The sequence below is a fragment of the Epinephelus moara genome, chromosome 18, assembly GCF_006386435.1.
Source record: "Epinephelus moara isolate mb chromosome 18, YSFRI_EMoa_1.0, whole genome shotgun sequence".
NCBI classification, from domain to species: domain Eukaryota; kingdom Metazoa; phylum Chordata; class Actinopteri; order Perciformes; family Serranidae; genus Epinephelus; species Epinephelus moara.
Genome location: NC_065523.1, coordinates 30,722,452 through 30,739,501, shown reverse-complemented (window position 1 = coordinate 30,739,501; position 17,050 = coordinate 30,722,452). Strand labels below are relative to the sequence as shown.

The 17,050-nt window shown below is 41.1% G+C and overlaps 1 protein-coding gene and 1 long non-coding RNA gene across 4 annotated transcripts in view; one reads left to right on the top strand and one right to left on the bottom strand.

Annotated features, from left to right (window-relative positions):
- LOC126405067 (uncharacterized) overlaps positions 1 to 2,787 on the bottom strand; it is a 31,555-nt gene extending 28,768 nt beyond the window's left edge. Inside the window, exon 1 of the long non-coding RNA XR_007571553.1 lies at positions 2,425 to 2,787. This is a non-coding gene — a long non-coding RNA (uncharacterized LOC126405067). The remainder of the gene's footprint in view (positions 1 to 2,424) is intronic.
- clec16a (C-type lectin domain containing 16A) overlaps positions 1 to 17,050 on the top strand; it is a 62,336-nt gene that overhangs the window by 32,759 nt on the left and 12,527 nt on the right. For all 3 annotated transcript variants that reach the window (XM_050068574.1, XM_050068575.1, XM_050068573.1), the window contains exons 16-18: positions 3,830 to 3,880; positions 4,003 to 4,131; positions 5,220 to 5,340. In XM_050068574.1, the coding sequence (XP_049924531.1) occupies positions 3,830 to 3,880; positions 4,003 to 4,131; positions 5,220 to 5,340 (301 nt within the window). The remainder of the gene's footprint in view (positions 1 to 3,829; positions 3,881 to 4,002; positions 4,132 to 5,219; positions 5,341 to 17,050) is intronic.

Sequence of the window (17,050 nt, the reverse complement as noted above, 5' to 3'; positions counted from 1 at the left end):
GGGGCATGAGTATGCCCATTCAAAGTTTGCCATGTCAATCGGTTGCTATAGCGCCCCCCTTTGGCCAAAATAATGTAATATTGCTTCATTCGCATCCTCCCATGACCCTCTACCACTGTGCCAAATTTCACATGGATTGACCAAGTCAGTGAGGAGAAAAATGTGGAACAGACACACACACACAGACACAGACACACACACAGACAGAGAGTTATCGTCTTTATATAGTAAGATTGTTAGTGCTTCATATTGTAAATGATGTTGATCATTACTCATTTAATTATTATTTTTTTATATGAAACCACATGACGACAATTCCATTGAGCACTGCATTCACCTAATCAAGAACACCTTCATAATTTAATCAGTGTCACTTGAGTTGCCTCATCAAGCAATAAAAATGTTCTTGAATTGATTAAAGTAGTGGAGGATGATTTATAAAAGATAAAAAAGGAATCAACAAAAAAAATTTAAATATGAAACATCTGATTTGCTTTTTTTAGTTTCATTTTTAACTTGATCAACAAAACATTTAATTTGAGGGCATGTTATGGTACTGAACATATTAATCTATGCTACTTCTAGCTGAGATAGTTTACGCTTTTACTTGAATGACAAGTGGAATATTTCAGCCGAGATGTATCAGTGTGGCTACATGAACACAATGAGCTGATGATAAGCATGTGCACATCATGTAAACATAAAAACAATCACTGCTTTGTATGCTTAGATGTTCAACTGTGCATATCCAAGCAGCTTATCTGTCCAGCATTTCCTGTTTTGGTTCAAGACGTCATCTTGTTCATGGAATGTCAATTAAGAATTCCCCTCCCACTCATGATCATCCATGTGGGTAAATTGCTGGGACACGGTGCGGATGAGTAGGATTTGTGCACAGTGTTGCTTGTGTGGTGGTGTTTGGAAGAAGGGGACATGCAACAGTTTCATATCCCCAAATTAGAAACCGTCGTTTAGTAAGTCACTGTATTGTCCGCAACACTTGGTGGTAACACTTGGAAGCGGTCCAGAAATAATGACCGTAACCACAGGTGAAAGAACATGTACAACATTATCCCCACGGAAAATGATGCTTATCAGGAAGTGATGTGAGAATGTGCTCACTTCCAAACTACACTCTGACAGATGAGTCAGCTGTGTGATATATGATATATGATAACGAATTGCTTTGTTAAAGGGCAGGTCCGTCTGCATTCTTTCTGTGTTTCTCAAATTGTAACTCCCACTCAGCCATTAGCCGTGACAAAGGTTACATCACTGATGCCCTTCTCTCCCTCAAACCTTACACACCCACCGTTTGTTGACAGTGTTAGAATGGAGAGTTAGGAAAGTGTAAGCTTGGAAGATTTGGCCTAGGAAGTGAAAGATGTTGCTGTTTGGTTATTGTTTTATTATTATTGCAAAGCAGTGTAGCCTTCTGCTGTGGATGTTGAATTAGTTTGGTTTCCAAAGTCACACAATGACAAAAACTATGTGTTCTTCAGAATAACATCACAGTTTCTGTCAAGGGAGTCTGGTGGCTGTGGACGGGGGAGCAGCAAAATGTATTTAGCCTCCTAAAAGAGGACCACCAGAAAAAAAAGAAGAAAAAAAAGAGGAAGATAAGTTTAAGTGAACTGTATATTTAGATTGTTTACCACATCATCTTGCTGTCAGGCAACCCCCTCTGATGGGGAGCTGAAGCTGTTTTATGGCCCTCTTCACAGCCACCAGACTCCACTGACAAAAACAGTAATTTAACCTTGCAGCTCAAGGAAATTGCTGGTCTGCTGCAGACTCTATTGCTTAGTTTGTTAGTGTTATTGTGTGACTTTAGGAACCAAACTAATGTGGCTTCCACAGTAGTAACATAGGTTTATCGAGGAGCAACCTCCGGGGATGAAAAATGAAGCCAACATAGAGGTGCCAATTCAATCCCCATAGACCCCCATGTTAAAATGCCAACTTAAAGCAGAAATAAACATGTTTACAACCTGCTTAAAAAAACAGTTTGGTCTCTATAGCTAATTTCCCCGTTCATGACAACTTTATGGTTGATGATTTTTCATAAAAATAATCCATTTGCATTTTATTAAAGCTTAAAGCTATAGTGCGTAACTTCTGTCGCCTCCCAGCGGATAATGCGTTATTACAAATAATAAGCCGGCGGCACTTCCATGTACACAGAGTAACACTCGCCACACACCGTACACAGAATAACACTCGCCAGTCACCACACACCGTGTACACAGACTAACACTCACTTCACACCGTGTACACAATGCTACACAACGTGGCGAACACCAGGCTGCTAACATTACATTACGTTCATAGCACCATTTCCAAGAAAATAATAAAGTACTAGGTCCAGTACATGTAACAGCAACACATACTACTCATAATATAATTATAAACCAAGTCACTTACTTATCCAACAGCAGCAAGGCAACATCCGTGTCTGCCCTCAGCCCAATTTCTTCCTTCAGGGCTCTCCACCGAGGAAAAGCGACGCCAATACAAATCCTTGTTTGCCTTCTCCGTCGGTCACTTTCCTTCTTTGCTAATAGACCTTCAGCCGAACGTCCAGGCTTTTTCTTTGTGGTAGGATCCACTTCTGAACCGTGTCTCGGCCGCTTCTCCGCCATGTTGCTTTCTCTTTCTACCTGCGCTCTACCTCTTGCTATGACACTCTCCGCTCTTCCTCCCCCTCCCTTCTTGTTGTGAGGAAGCATTTCCTGTGCGCCAGCACGGGAATGTCGCCGGTCGACACGCAAACTGAAAAATGATATATATTGAAAAATACCGCGAGATGTTAGAGGAGCCGATCAGCTTAATCAGCATTGTGTCATCTCCTCTAGTAGTGGCTTGGGTGAAACGGACATTTATGGACCTGTAGAAGTTACGCACTATAGCTTTAAAGTTATGTATATTTAAGGGCGGGGCTGTTTGAGTGACAGGCTGTCTGCAAGGCGTCTACATAGCCTGTGAGTCAGACCCACCCCTCACTCCTCCACAGCTTCACCCTCTCATGTACACTCTCTCTTCTGGCTGCAGAGAGTCATGATGGGGACAGCTGAAATGCCAAATTTGAGACTTTGAAATGGCAGTGGGTGAAGTCATGGTGGCTATGTCCCTTATTTTATACAGTCTATGAGGTTTCTATTTAGCAACTACATTTTGCAAATCCCGACATCAGGTCATGTGGGAAAAGTTCATAAAAGGGCTTGGGAAACTAGCATTTTGATGCTTAAATCCAAACTTTAACCAAGATGTGAGTTTACAGGACTACTACTCTTACAGAATGAACTGTAACCTAAAAAGTGGAAAACCTAAAAAAAATTTTTTTAAAAACTCCACAGTAATGGAGCCGCCCTTTAAGCATGTGAGCATTAACATTGTCCCTTTACTTCCTTTTTAAAGAGAAATATTCCAGTATGGCTCACACCATAAAACAGTGTGTAATGTGTCTAACTGTTCAGCAGTGGCTGCTTTGGCACTGTCCCAGGATGATGGTAAAACAAAACAAGGAGTAGAGGAGTGAGTGGGTACGCATGCATGAAAAGTAAGATGTGTTTGAGAACAGTGTGTCCATAGTGCTGTATAATTAGACACAAAAGATGCATTTGCATATTGCTGCTTTTATGCACACGCACTTATTGTGTGAATGCTTCTGTTGTTCTGACAGCTGAGTTTCACTTTACACAAAAAGGGAGTGAAACTCTGAAACTTGGGATTCCATCCAAACTTACTGTAGCTGTTCAAGTCCACAATTCTATTTTATTTTTTCTGCCTTGTTTTTTAACTGGCTTCCAATTTCCTCATGTCATCACAGGGGGAGGAGATCTTCTTGGACATGTTTGAAGATGAATACAGGAGCATGACGGTTAGTTGGGCTTCAAAAACAGCATGATTCACCTGAGCTAAAAAAATATGGTGGTGTTGCTCATGTTTGTGTGGGCGCTGTGCATGGACTTGTCCGGACTCGTGCACGTGTGTATGTTGCAGAGTAAACCCCTGAATGTGGAATATCTAATGATGGATGCGTCAGTGCTGCTGCCACCCACCGGTACTCCTCTGACTGGCATCGACTTTGTCAAGAGACTGCCATGCGGGGATGTAGAGAAGACACGCAGGGTACGTCCACACACACATATTTGAGCTGAGTCCCTATTGCATTGAATAAGTCTGAAATGAGTGGCTCTCAAGCAGGTTCTTACATTCCTGGGAAGTCAGGTCATGTAAGAATCTCCTACTGAGGCCTAAGGCACATCAAAATGGAAACGTTTTTGCTGTAGCGGTTGACACATTTAAATAACAGTATGATTACAATGCAGCACTCGTAGCAGCTGCAACGCATGTTGCATTCTTTTGGTTTTGTGCTCTGCCAAAAGTGCCATCATTCTGTAAACAAATGGCACCAGAAAGGCAGCACTCCAAAGCTTAGATGAACGATAAACCGCATTAACCTGATTCTGTCAGTGATAAAAACGTTTTATGATTGATGGCAAACTCTCACCTTTTTTTTCTCATAGGCTTGTTTGGTGCTCTGTCATTCTTTTGTTCTCTGTATTGGTTTGTTGTAACTCTCAGTGTCAGACAGGAAGGTTGATTTAAAGGGTTAGTTCATCCCAAAATCAAGAATACACATTTTTCCTCTTACCTGTAGTGCTCAAAAATACATTTGAAAAACTCAGCAGCAATTTCTCTTTCCAGAAATCATGACCCGGACTACACCTTCTAACCATATAACTCGTGACAGCTTGAGATGTAAACATTGATGGAGTCCTCCTCAGCTGAGCTGTAACGTTAGCTAGCTGAGTGGTGCTAGGTGAGCTAGCTTCCTTCTGCACAGTGATACGGTTGGTGGATGAAGTTTGGTAGATAAAAAAAAGTTCCTACATGCAAGTGCTCACAAGAAGGTCTTGGATTATCTTGTCTTGATTTCTGGAAAGAGACATTGCTGTTTAGTTTTCCATTATATATTTTTTGTTGCTTTGAGCACCACAAGCTGAGTGCCATCTAGTTCCATTACATTGGAGAGAAGGCAGACATCTCTACGGCTGTTATCTCCAACACTCAGCACCAAAACAGTCTAGACTGATAAATAGCACTGCAGGTAAGAGTACCATTATGTATTTATGAGTTTTGGGGGGACTGCCCCTTTTAATGTAACTTCTCTAACTGTTTGTGTTTACACGTGTGTTTTTCTGCTCTCCACGCAGGCCATCCGTGTCTTCTTCATGTTGCGATCCCTATCGCTTCAGCTACAGGGAGAACCTGAGACGCAGCTGCCTCTGACCAGACCTGAAGATCTTATCAAGACAGATGACGTCTTAGACCTCAGTAAGACACACACAGACACACAGATGCATACTGTACACTTTACAAAACCAGACCACATATTACAGGACTGCTGACGTGCATATTTATATAGAACTTTTACACTTTTGGGAAATAAAGTCGAAGGGCTGGACACCATAAATAACAACATTAAATCTAATGAGTTCAAAAAAGTGTATCCCATGAGAGTCAAGGAGAGAAAATTACAGACACTAGCCTCTCTAACTACAAAAACAATAAAACCTCTTGACTACGTCTACAGTGTACAATTTCCCCGAAAGAACCTGCGTCAATCTACAGATACGGCGTAAATGTCTGACACACATAAGTAATTCTTTCTCCCTCTTTCTCTGTAACACACTCACTCTGCAAAAGACACCTTAGATCCACAACACAGACGTGTCAGTGCAGTCTTAACAATACCCACACACATGCATATGCATACATTCACAACCACAACGACAGAGACGAGCATACAGACACACACACACACACACACACACACACACACACACACACACACGAGTATGTGAGCTCACAGCTTCCCACACACTGAGATAACCTGAACAATGTTCTCTCACTGTACACAGGTGTGTTGATGATGATATGGAAACTTGCACGTAATTAGCTCAGCCTTGCAGGATATACACAGTAATGTGAACAGGAGGGATGAAGCTGTCACACACACACACACACACACACACACACACACACACACACTCACACTCACACTCACACTCGGTGCACAAACATGCTCTTTTTTGCTGACATGTACGTGCATGCATTTGCAGTGCCAAAGTTTTGATTGCATTTGACAACACCAATGAAAATATGCAACTTTCCGTTATCACAACCTCTCATCGCTCCACTTCTCAGCAACTGACAGGTGGCTGCAACTCAGCTACTAAGGAAGAGTAAGATGTTTTTAAAATGTGTGTTCAAAGGGTAATTTTTGAATCAGTATTTCTCACATATGGGCTGTATCAGGGCAGCTCACCCACGTATATATAAAGCGTAAGTTTCATTTTTATCACTATTATTATCAACAAATTCCATGAAAAGACCAAAAATTATAGAGAATATATATTTAAAGATATTACTGCCTGTGTAGCCAAACTCTTTATACAGAATTTGCATAGTGTGTGCCTCCATGCCGAAGAACCAAACAAGCAAACTGTTGTATAAATAAAAGGGTAAAAGTGTTGCTTTGAGGGGCATACATTGTGGAAGTGTATGCAGTGTGCTAAAATACATAAATTAGGGTAGAATAGGACAGACAGAGTCTCATTTCCTATGTTTAATACAGGGATGTTGAAATTATGCGGTTTTACCATAACTGTGTTTATGTAACGTCTTGGTTTCATAACCTTAAGAACTGTAGAAGCTACGATATCTTTGGTGTCCTCATTCCTGCATTGTTACCATGTGAAATCAAATCTCGTGAGTCAGTTTGCGCTGTTACATCTCCCCTCCTGAGTCACGTTACCTGTGTGCTGCTCACGTGCAGCATTGATAAAAGCAGCTGTTGGGACCTGACATTTCAGCATTACCTCTGCCAAAAAGCTCCTTCGATTGGCAGCGTGGGAGAATTTTGGATGTGTCTGATATGATGATGTGTGCCATGTGGATGATGACATTTGACAAGCTTGAAATGTCTTAAATTCAAAGGCCGTAAGAGTCATTACATAGAGTTAAATTTTAATTTGTGGGGTTGAAACCACCGCAAACATTTTAACGAATTTCATTTATCCGTTTTTTAATTTTTCTTTTGTGAAAATGAGTGAAGCCTCTCCTTTTAAAAGTCCACATTTCTAATGTTACAAACCTTTAAAAACTATAATACTGTCATTTTACTTCATACGTGCATTTACTTAAGTGTAGATTATAATAATAATACAGATGGACTTAACTCACTCTAATAAACAACTACATAACACCTACCTCTGCACATATATACCACTTGCCTGCGATGCTTGTCCAAAAATCTGTCCTAAATTTGGTTAAAAGGTGTCTTGAACAGGTCTTAAAAAGCTGTCTGATATCTGTAGACAACCTGATATTACAGTTTTATAGTACATTTATTACTACCCTTTATGAATTTAATGTCACTAAAATAATCAAAATGACAGAGTGGAGTATAAACCATTTAACTCATGGCTTTCACTCTGAGTGTAGAGTGGAAGTGTAGACAGGAAGGACACCTCTCTTCTTTGAAATGAGCCTATTCCCTTATTTTTATTTTAAGTTCATTTTGATAAGTAAAGCTCTCAGAAAGAAAGTAAAGCTCACCACAAATTCCCCAGCATGTCATACACTGTCTATATTAGGTGTATATTGTGATGCAAGCAGAGAAAGTCTCTTATCTGACAATGTTTTCTTTTCCTCTTTCACACTTAGTTTGTACCATTTCTTCCTTCTGTCTCTCGTTTTCTGTAATGATCATTAGCACAGCTGTGAGGATGAACATTTAAGAAAATTACACACTCTTCTGTAAAAGATATTTTTTGCACAACTGTACAAGTAAAACGTTCAGTGTTTGGTTTGCTTTTTACCTAGATTATTTATTTAATTTTTGTGTGACTTGAAATGATTAAAATGATGATAGGTATACCATTAATATCATTTCTTAGAATTTTACACGAAGAGAAGACTTCATCGTAAATTCCACTGGGTTGCTTACTTAGCAGTGATGACTGTACTGCCTGTGGCAAATCTGGGTAGTCATGGCCTTTTAAGAGTTATCATGCCATCTGTGATGACAGAGCTGCAGTTTCGGTACTTTTTGGAAACACATTTGCAGATCGATTAAGATTTAAACCTGACAAGAGTGGCCTGATGAATGGATCAAACCAGTGAAGCAGTAGCAGCATGCTTTTATATACTGATGTGCTTTCTGTAGATATGTCATGGTTATATATTTTTCATTTATGTCTTCAGACTGTATTAAACAGCCGTAATTAGCTGATATCAATTACTGACCCAGTTTAAATTCCTGAAAGACCTTCCTTTTTATGATAGATGTGTTTTGTGGTGAATGTTCTACTTTTATTTCCTCAAACCCTGGCGATAGAAACACCTAATTCTGATATTTCTTATTCTCTCTCCTCTTATTCATCTCATTTTTTCTCTTTTGGGAGGGGGGATGTCTCAAAAAATCACTCGATTAGATAGAAACATACCTATTGAAACCAAATGTCTCCCTGCAGCGTTACTTTCAAATCTAATTCGGTGGTTGAAACTGTGACTGTTTTCATAATTCCAAATGCTTGTTCAGAGAGTCTGTGGCAGATACAGGCAATGATAGCCTTTAAGAGTCGTTGTATCGGGGTTGTCATTTCAGGAGTGACACGGCTTCCAGTAATTTTCTGTCACCTGAAAAGATGTTGAACAATATCTGTTTTTTTTTTGTTTGTGTTTTGCATTTAACTCTACCCCACGTGTTATACAGAAAACACAGTTGGGTTTACCCCTTTGTTTCGTGTTTATGCCTCCGCACTGGTGACGTGAACGTAAGATCTCAAGAAAGCCTTAAGGGAGTTTCCTCAGATTTGGCACAAAGGTCCACTTGGACTCAACAATGAACTGTTTAGAATTTGGTGGTCAAAGGTCAAGGTCACTGTCACCTCACAAAACATGATTTTGGCCATAACTCAAGAATTCATACACTAATTATGACAACATTTCACACAAATGTCTAATAGAATAAAAATGTAAAAGGTCAGCTTCACTGTGACATCATAATACTGAGCAAAAACACTTTTATGGCCATTACCCAACATCATAACTCAGGATTTTAACTCTTGGGTGCTGATGTCGAACTGTGCTGATTGTGTACATCTTCTGTACTGCTGGGCTGAAGATCAGTGTGAAGCATCCACGCTTTAGAAGTTGTAGCTTCTTTGCAGCAGCATCCATATTTGAAACACTGTCTATTGTCATGGCTACAAACTGTTAGCGGAGGCATACAACCACAAGGCAGTAATTCTAGTTTTCACTAAGTCACTGCCACTTTCATTTAAGCAAGGTGGTTGACTAAGAACACACTCTGACAGAGTAATTGTGGAGAGAGGGAGGGTTTTTCCTTGTGAGCTGGGGGATTTAAATTTGCCGCCTTCCACCCACAAACATCTTTTTCTGACCATTAGGCTGCCACCGCCTCCGTTTCACCAAATCCGCGAGTAGTTGTTAATTCACAGAACATCAGCTAATGTCTGTACCTGTGAATTGTGTCAGCGGAGCAGTAGTCTTGTGGTTTCAGAGATGGTTTTGCAAGTGGAAGGTCTTGTTGCATTCCCATCAACAGGAACTTTACTGAAAGAGCACCTGAGGAAATGTTCCTACTTGTGGTTGCATTCAAAAAGTCACTTTTGAAAAATCAGGTGACACAGACTTAATGTTCTGTTTATTTCCTATTGTCATGCCGAAGTGTGACCAGTCATTTTTCTCTTATCTCACCATGAAAGGCTTGAGAGATATGAAGCGTGAAACTAAACTGGAGTCATGTTTTTTCTCACACCAGTGAAAACAGTCACTCCATTGTCTACCTTCAGTAATGTTGGCAGGCTAAGTAGTGTTACTTGATAGCTCAAGGGAATACTTGCATGGACAGGGAGTGTTTTGCACATAACAGACAGTTAAGGCTGGCAGATGTTCTCATTGCACTGTTTACTGGTGCATTTTACCAAACAGCTGAAGTCATATCTTACTCAATGGTAATTTGGTTGTCGTTTAAAAAAAAAAAAAAAAAAAGGAGAAGAGGAGGGTGTCTTTCATCTTAATCAAATTTCTGAAGAACTTAATGCAATGAATAGCATCAGGCACACATTCGTTGAATGACTAATGATATAACCCTGACAAAAGTGGCCAGACTTCATAGACAAAAACAGTAATTTATTTTGCTAAACCTGGGAGCTGCTGGTCTATGGCTGCTTCAGTCTATTAGTTAGCTTGTGTTATGTGTGACTTTGGTGAATCCGAACTAACCCTTTTAAATGCCAAAGTCACACAATAACACTAACTAACTAACTTGTCAAAGCAGTGGTAGACCAAAGGCTCCCTTGTTCAGCATTGTTAAATTACTGTTTTTCTCAATGGAGTCTGGCTCTGAAGAAAGCAATATGACGGCTTCATTTTTCCTCGGGAATCACTGTCAGACGTTAAGGTGAAGCAACAAAAACACTCTCAATATAGCACACATTCAAACTGATATCGATTTTGTGAGGTGGGATTTTTTTTAGGTGGCAAAAATGCATTTGTTGCTGTCCCCACTCATGTTACTTAGCTTCAATGTCAGAGTCTAGCCTGCTTCTCCAAACTGGGCGCATGCCAACTGACATCTACTGTATGTAATATACTGTCAATGGATAAGTACCCAATACAACTCCACTTCAAAGAAACTGAAGTATCCCTTTTAAGATGTATTTCCTGTAAGGGAGGGGCAAATCTAAATTTCACTTGACTAATAAATGGAAACATACTTGACACCAAATCTTTTATAGAAAGGTGCTTCATCTATTAGGCATCTATCGAGTGTCCAAAATTTTCACGCCTTTTTGACCGATCGGACCCACCCCCACCGTCTGTAGTTAGAAGTTAATAAGAAGTCGGGGGTGGGAGGGTTTTTTTCCCAGCTGGTCAGGGGATTCAAGCCATCAAACTTCCCCTAAAGTCTCTTACCGTTTTGATGTTGGTGTCACTTTGCTGCCATAATAATTCGGGGACTACCTCTACAGCTGCAGGTACTTTTCCCTGCTCACTGCTTCAGTGGGTAAAGTCAAGTTCCTGGTAACCCCCATTGATCTTTTCATATAAGCGAGAAAGTCATATAACTAGTAGCCACATGTATAATATACATGACAAGACAACGTGGTCATGAACAGCTGTGAAGGTGGGGGCTACTTACATGAAGAAAAACACAAGTGTACTCCGGCCAATTTCACACATATAACATCCGTTCCACGCGGGTTTAATGATGGATTCTTGAGAACACAAATCAAGGAACTAGAGAGTATACGTTTCATTAAGTGGAAGGGAAATTATCACTGCAGGTGAAAGAGAAGTTTCCTTGAGGGGCTGTACGTCAGAGGTGTTACCAGTTTACATTTAGCACCAGTGACAGTGGGCGATATTAAAACCAAAACCAATGGTGTCAAATCACGTCATCATCAGTTCCACATTTCAGGTTTGCCTCACAGTAGGTTTGGTGGTAAACTGAAGACGTGGGCTTATTATTTCTTCATCATCATGATCGACATTTGGGAGAAAAGTCTTTTCTGACCTTTTAAGTGTGTATACTCAAGTACAGCTCAACAGTAAAACACAAAACTATACTTAGTTAAAAATAATTGACAACTGTGTTCGAGGTGTAGCACTACTGTACACTCTCAGGAAGCAAGTGACTGTATGTTTATATTTTGCACCGAGGCTTTTCTAGAGAAGATGAATCATTAAAGAGTCAGAATTTCATTTGGAACATGAAACAGAAGTTAGCTGTTAAAGCTCAATGTGCTCATTTTGTGTGGTTTTGCATTAGTAATGAAGTATGTTCCAGTGAAACAACCATCATCATCTGTTTGTGTGTCTTAGTGTAGCAGCAACTGTGTTTGTTGAAGCTTCAGTGTTTGAATCAGTGATTGTTGGAATTAAAAACTCTCTAATCTAAATGCTGTTTTACAACAAGGCAATGATGGTCGCTCCCTGTCGATGGTGCTGGACTACTCAGTGTCCATTACATATCTAATGGAACCTGTGCTGTATGTTTTCACAGTAACTACAGTGGACATGTCTAGCATAGAGTTTATTAAAGGGACAGTTCACCCCCAAATCAAAAATACATATTTTTCCTCTTACCTGTGTTGCTATTTATCAATCTAGATTGTTTTGGTGTGAGAGTCTTGGAGATATGGGCTGTAGAGATGTCTGCCTTCTCTCCAATATACTGGAACTAGATGGCACTCGGCTTGTGGTGCTCAAAGTGCCAAAAATATTAACTCAACAGTAATGTCTCCTTCCAGAAATCATGACCCAGTTACTCAAGGTAATCCATAAATCTTAATGTGAGCAGTTTCGTGTTGGAACTATTTTTTTTTTCCTATCGAACAACACTCGCCAACCGTATCACCATGCATTAGAAGGTGTACATCTACTGCTAGCTCACCTAACACCACTGAGCTAGCTAAGGTTACGGCTCAGACGATGTGCACTTCCTTCTGCTCTGTGATGTGGTTGGTGGGTGTGGTTTGGTAGAAAGAAAATAGTTCGCCTACATGAAACTGCACACAACAAGGTCTGTGGATTATCTTGAGTGCCCGGGTCATGATGAAGAAGATATTGTTGTTGAGTTTTTCAAATGTATGTTTTTGGCGGACCCTCTACAGCTGATATCTCCTCCACTCAGCAACTCACACGAAACAATCTAGGTTTATAAATAGGCAAGGCAAGGCAAGGCAAGTTTATTTGTATAGCACAATTCAACACAAGGTAATTCAAAGTGCTTTACAGAGACATTAAAAGCAACAAGACACAATTTAAAACAATAAAAACAGTCGATTAAAAAGGGAAATAGAAATTGAGAATGATAGTGATAATAATAAAATACAGTAACATAAAATAAAAACAGGCTCAATACATTGAACAGTCAGGATAAGAAAAGAAGTAGAATAATAAAAGGCATAAATCAGCAGTGTGTAGTTAAAAAGTACGGGCAGTAGAATACAGCAGGTAAGTATTTAATCTAAGAGTACGCTTCAGTAAACAATAGTGTTTTTAGCCCTGATTTAAAGGAGCTGACAGTTTGAGCAGACCTCAGATCTACAGGAAGTTTGTTCCATAGGTGAGGAGCATAATAACTGAATGCTGCCTCACCTTGCTTGGTTCTTGTTCTTGGAACACACAACAAACCTGTTCCAGATGACCTAAGGGGTCTGGATGCTTCGTAGGGAACCAGTAGATCAAGCATGTATTTTGATCCGAGACCATTTAGGGCTTTGTAGACCAGCAGTAAGATTTAAAATCTATTCTTTGACTCACAGGAAGCCAGTGTAGCGATTTAATGACCGGTGTAATATGGTCCAGTTTCCTTGTGTTTGTAAGGACTAATATGTGGCCGTGTAGACATAATGTCTGGTAGCATAGCTGCCACCTCTCTGACTGATGTGTTATTCACAGTTAGATTTTCAGTCCTGGCCATTTCCACCTGCCTCGTTATAAAATCCCCAATCAGAATAGTGTCTATCCTCTTAGCTTTGTTTTTGGCAGAATGCTGTCTGGCTCTTGGCCTGGCACTGGCTTGTGACCCGTGAACTTTGTTATTGCTCAGTTTCATAGTCTCACCTTTATGAGTTAAGCGACTCTGTTTCCTCTGTTGCCGCTCTGTTTCCGTGGTGTGTGCGAGGGGGGACACAGAGCTGTCCGCGCGGGGAGGCTGCCAGCTGTTAGCCGGGAGGGGAGCTGGCGAGAGGGGAGCTGCCGGCAGAGGATGACTCCCGGACTGGGGAGACGTGGGACGGGCTGCATCATCCTTGAGCTCATCGGAGTCCGGTGCTTCGACCCGCGATGACAGAGGCTCAAATCTGTTGGAAAGGCTGAGGTGGGCTGAGAGACTGACGCTGAGCGAGGTCCTTTTTTTGCTCCGTAACACCACCTCCGACCATTGCAGCTTACGACGGGGCGTTGAACTGCTGGGCTGCGGAGGAGAGGAGGTAGGATCCCAGGCTACTATGTCCTGAAGAGCAGCTTTTAACGAGGCGATCTGTAGAGCCTGCTCGTGAGCCACGTCCAGGGTGTTTGTCAGCAGCTCAGATTGGGACTTGAGTTCCGCTGACAGCCTTCGGATGTCTTCCTTGAGGTTGGCAATGATCCTGTCTTTCTTAACAAGTTGCTGGTTTTCATCGGGAGGGCTGGATGTAGCCATTAGCTTAGCAAACCAAGCTAAGTTGCTACAGGTTGCTTCACAAGTCAGCTCCACTCAGGCTTGCACTGTGCCTCAGCCCTGCTCACACAGTACTTAAGTTAGTAGGCAGTAGTCAGTAGTCCTCTGTATCTCTCACAAATTAAGGTCCAGGATCTACTTTCTGTAGCTTTTAGCAGGAAAAAACAAGTATATCCACAAAAGAATGTAAGCAAAGCGAAGCGCAAGCAGCAGAGCGTCTGCACTGTAAGAAAGCCGGAAGCAAATAGCACGACAGGTAAGAGGAAACGTATGGTTTTTAAGATTTTTTTCAGTATGCCTTTAATAGACAGGACAGATCTAGAGTGAAAGGGGGAGAGAGAGGGGGAACGGCATGCAGCAAAGGTCCGTGGGTTGGAATCAAACCCAAGGATTGGAACCTTTGTACATGGGGCGTCTGCTCTACTAGGAGAACTAGTAGGCATCCTGAAAGTGTGGGTTTTTTTTTTTTTTTTGTTGGTGAAGTGTCCCTCTGAAACTAAAACCTCTCAACACACTGCTCTGTTATATTACCTCTATCCAATCCAGCAACATGGTCCACCACTTTGGTCCAAACTGAAATATCTTAACAACCATCATATGGACTGGCATGAAATTGTGTACAGACATCCATGATCACCAGATGATGAAGCTTACTGACTGTGGTGATCTACTGACCTTTCATGTTGCTTCAATGGCTGTTCAAAGTTGTCACTTACCCAGAAGATGAATCCTGTTGACTTTAGTTATCAACTGACTTTTCCTTTAGCACCACCATAAAGATCAAATTTCTGGTTTAGAGTGAAATATCTGAAAAACTATTGGATGGATTGTCATGTAGTTTGGTGATTTTGGCACTCATGGTGCCCACAGGATGAATTGTCATTGCAGTTTTTGGGAAATTCTGAGTTTGTGTCAGTTGTCAAAATTTGTCCAGTACTTTCTGATTCATGACTAAATGCCTGCAAAGAACAGTGACAGTGTCTCTTCCTCTTACCTAGCATCTTTCAAAAGATAGCTACATGTTACTGTTTGATTGAATACTGTTTTACAGTGGTTCTCAAAGTGGATTCCAGGGACTCTGTGGGTTCCTTTAGGGGGGTCTAAATTGACCCTTACAAGGTCTGTAACTCTGACAGTGTACAAATGGAACCGTACACTGTCAGAGTTAAGGATAGACCTTGAAATTTAGAATTTTGAGAAACACTGCTTTAGGGGGGTCTAAATTGATATTTACAAGTCTGTAACTCTGACACACACACACACACACACACACACACACACACACACACACACACACACACATTGAGACTAACGTTAGAGTCTCTTTTTCAAGTGTGAACTGGCCAAGAGAAGAGGCAAATAAATGTTACACAGCTCTGCAACAAATACAGGACAATGATAGACTTATAGCAGCCTTAAAACAGTACATATTAACTAGGAAACTCAAGGAAAAACAGCAAATCAGCAGTGAACAAAATTGGGTAGTTACCTACCGTCCGTCTTCTAGCAAGCAGGAGAACGTCGAGTGGGTTTTAAATGTCGGCGCTGTTGTGTGTGAAAGATAGTTAGAGACGCCAAGACCCGCCTTACGTTGCTTCTGATTGGTTTATATTGCGTGGTGCCTTCCGTGGTTGGTTAGATTTAGGCACGGGCTGATGGATTGGTCTGGGATTGGTTATCTCGGTCAGCCAATCAGAGTTACTCGAACTACGGCAAGCCGCGAGGACCAAAAATCAGAGTTACTCGAACTACGGCAAGCCGCGAGGACCAAAGTTTATTATCATTAAAAAAATAAATATAGAGTATTGAATGGGGAAATATAAGCGTGAGAAATGTCAAGTGTGGCATGTGGTGTGAGAATGGGTCAAATTGCGTGACTGTCACACTCAAAGCGTGACGCTTGGCAGCTCTGTTTATGACGTCAGAGAAGATCTTGGCACAGCATGTATCCATCGCCACAGATTTACCAAAAACTTAATGTAACATCACATTCACTCAGCTTTATACAGTATGTCCCACGTCATACAGCATCATTTATTATCATGCCACAAGTTTGGAGGCAAAGCAGTGTTGTGTAACCACTGGGTCAGACTGTTTACCTTGGGACAAACCAAGGTCTTCGTCTTATCTTAACTTCCAGACACCCAGAGCCTCCTCACCTAGAACATGCCAACTGTGAAGGACTCTGAGACCTCTCACAATACCAACCCATGACAATGCATTTCTTCATGTCTAATACATTTACATTATACCTGCTAAACGTCAGCATGTTAGCATTGTCATTGTGGCTACGTTAGCATGCTAATGTTAGCATGCTAATGTTAGCATGAAGCTCAAAGCACCACTGTGCACTGCAGCACTGTAGGATAGCTCTACATTACTATCTAATTATTTCAACCGTTAATAGATCATTCCTGTTGATTCCTGGCTGTAGACTCTTAGTCTTGCTATGTATTGCAAACAGCATATTTCATATGTTTTGAGGGCAGATCATTGGTCGTAACGGATGATATTGTGTTTGATAAACATCAGCCACACCCGAGGCACTTGTGCAGCCGTACCTCAACTTGAGTGACATCTTACTATATAATGACGAAAACTCTGTCTGTGTGTCTGTTAAACGTTTTTCTCCTCACTGACTTGGTCAATCCATGTGAAATTTGGCACAGTGGTAGAGGGTCATGGGAGGATGCGAATGAAGCAATATTACACCAATTGGCCAAAGGGGGGCGCTATAGCAACCGATTTGAAATTGTAAACTTTGAATGGGCATATCTCATGCCC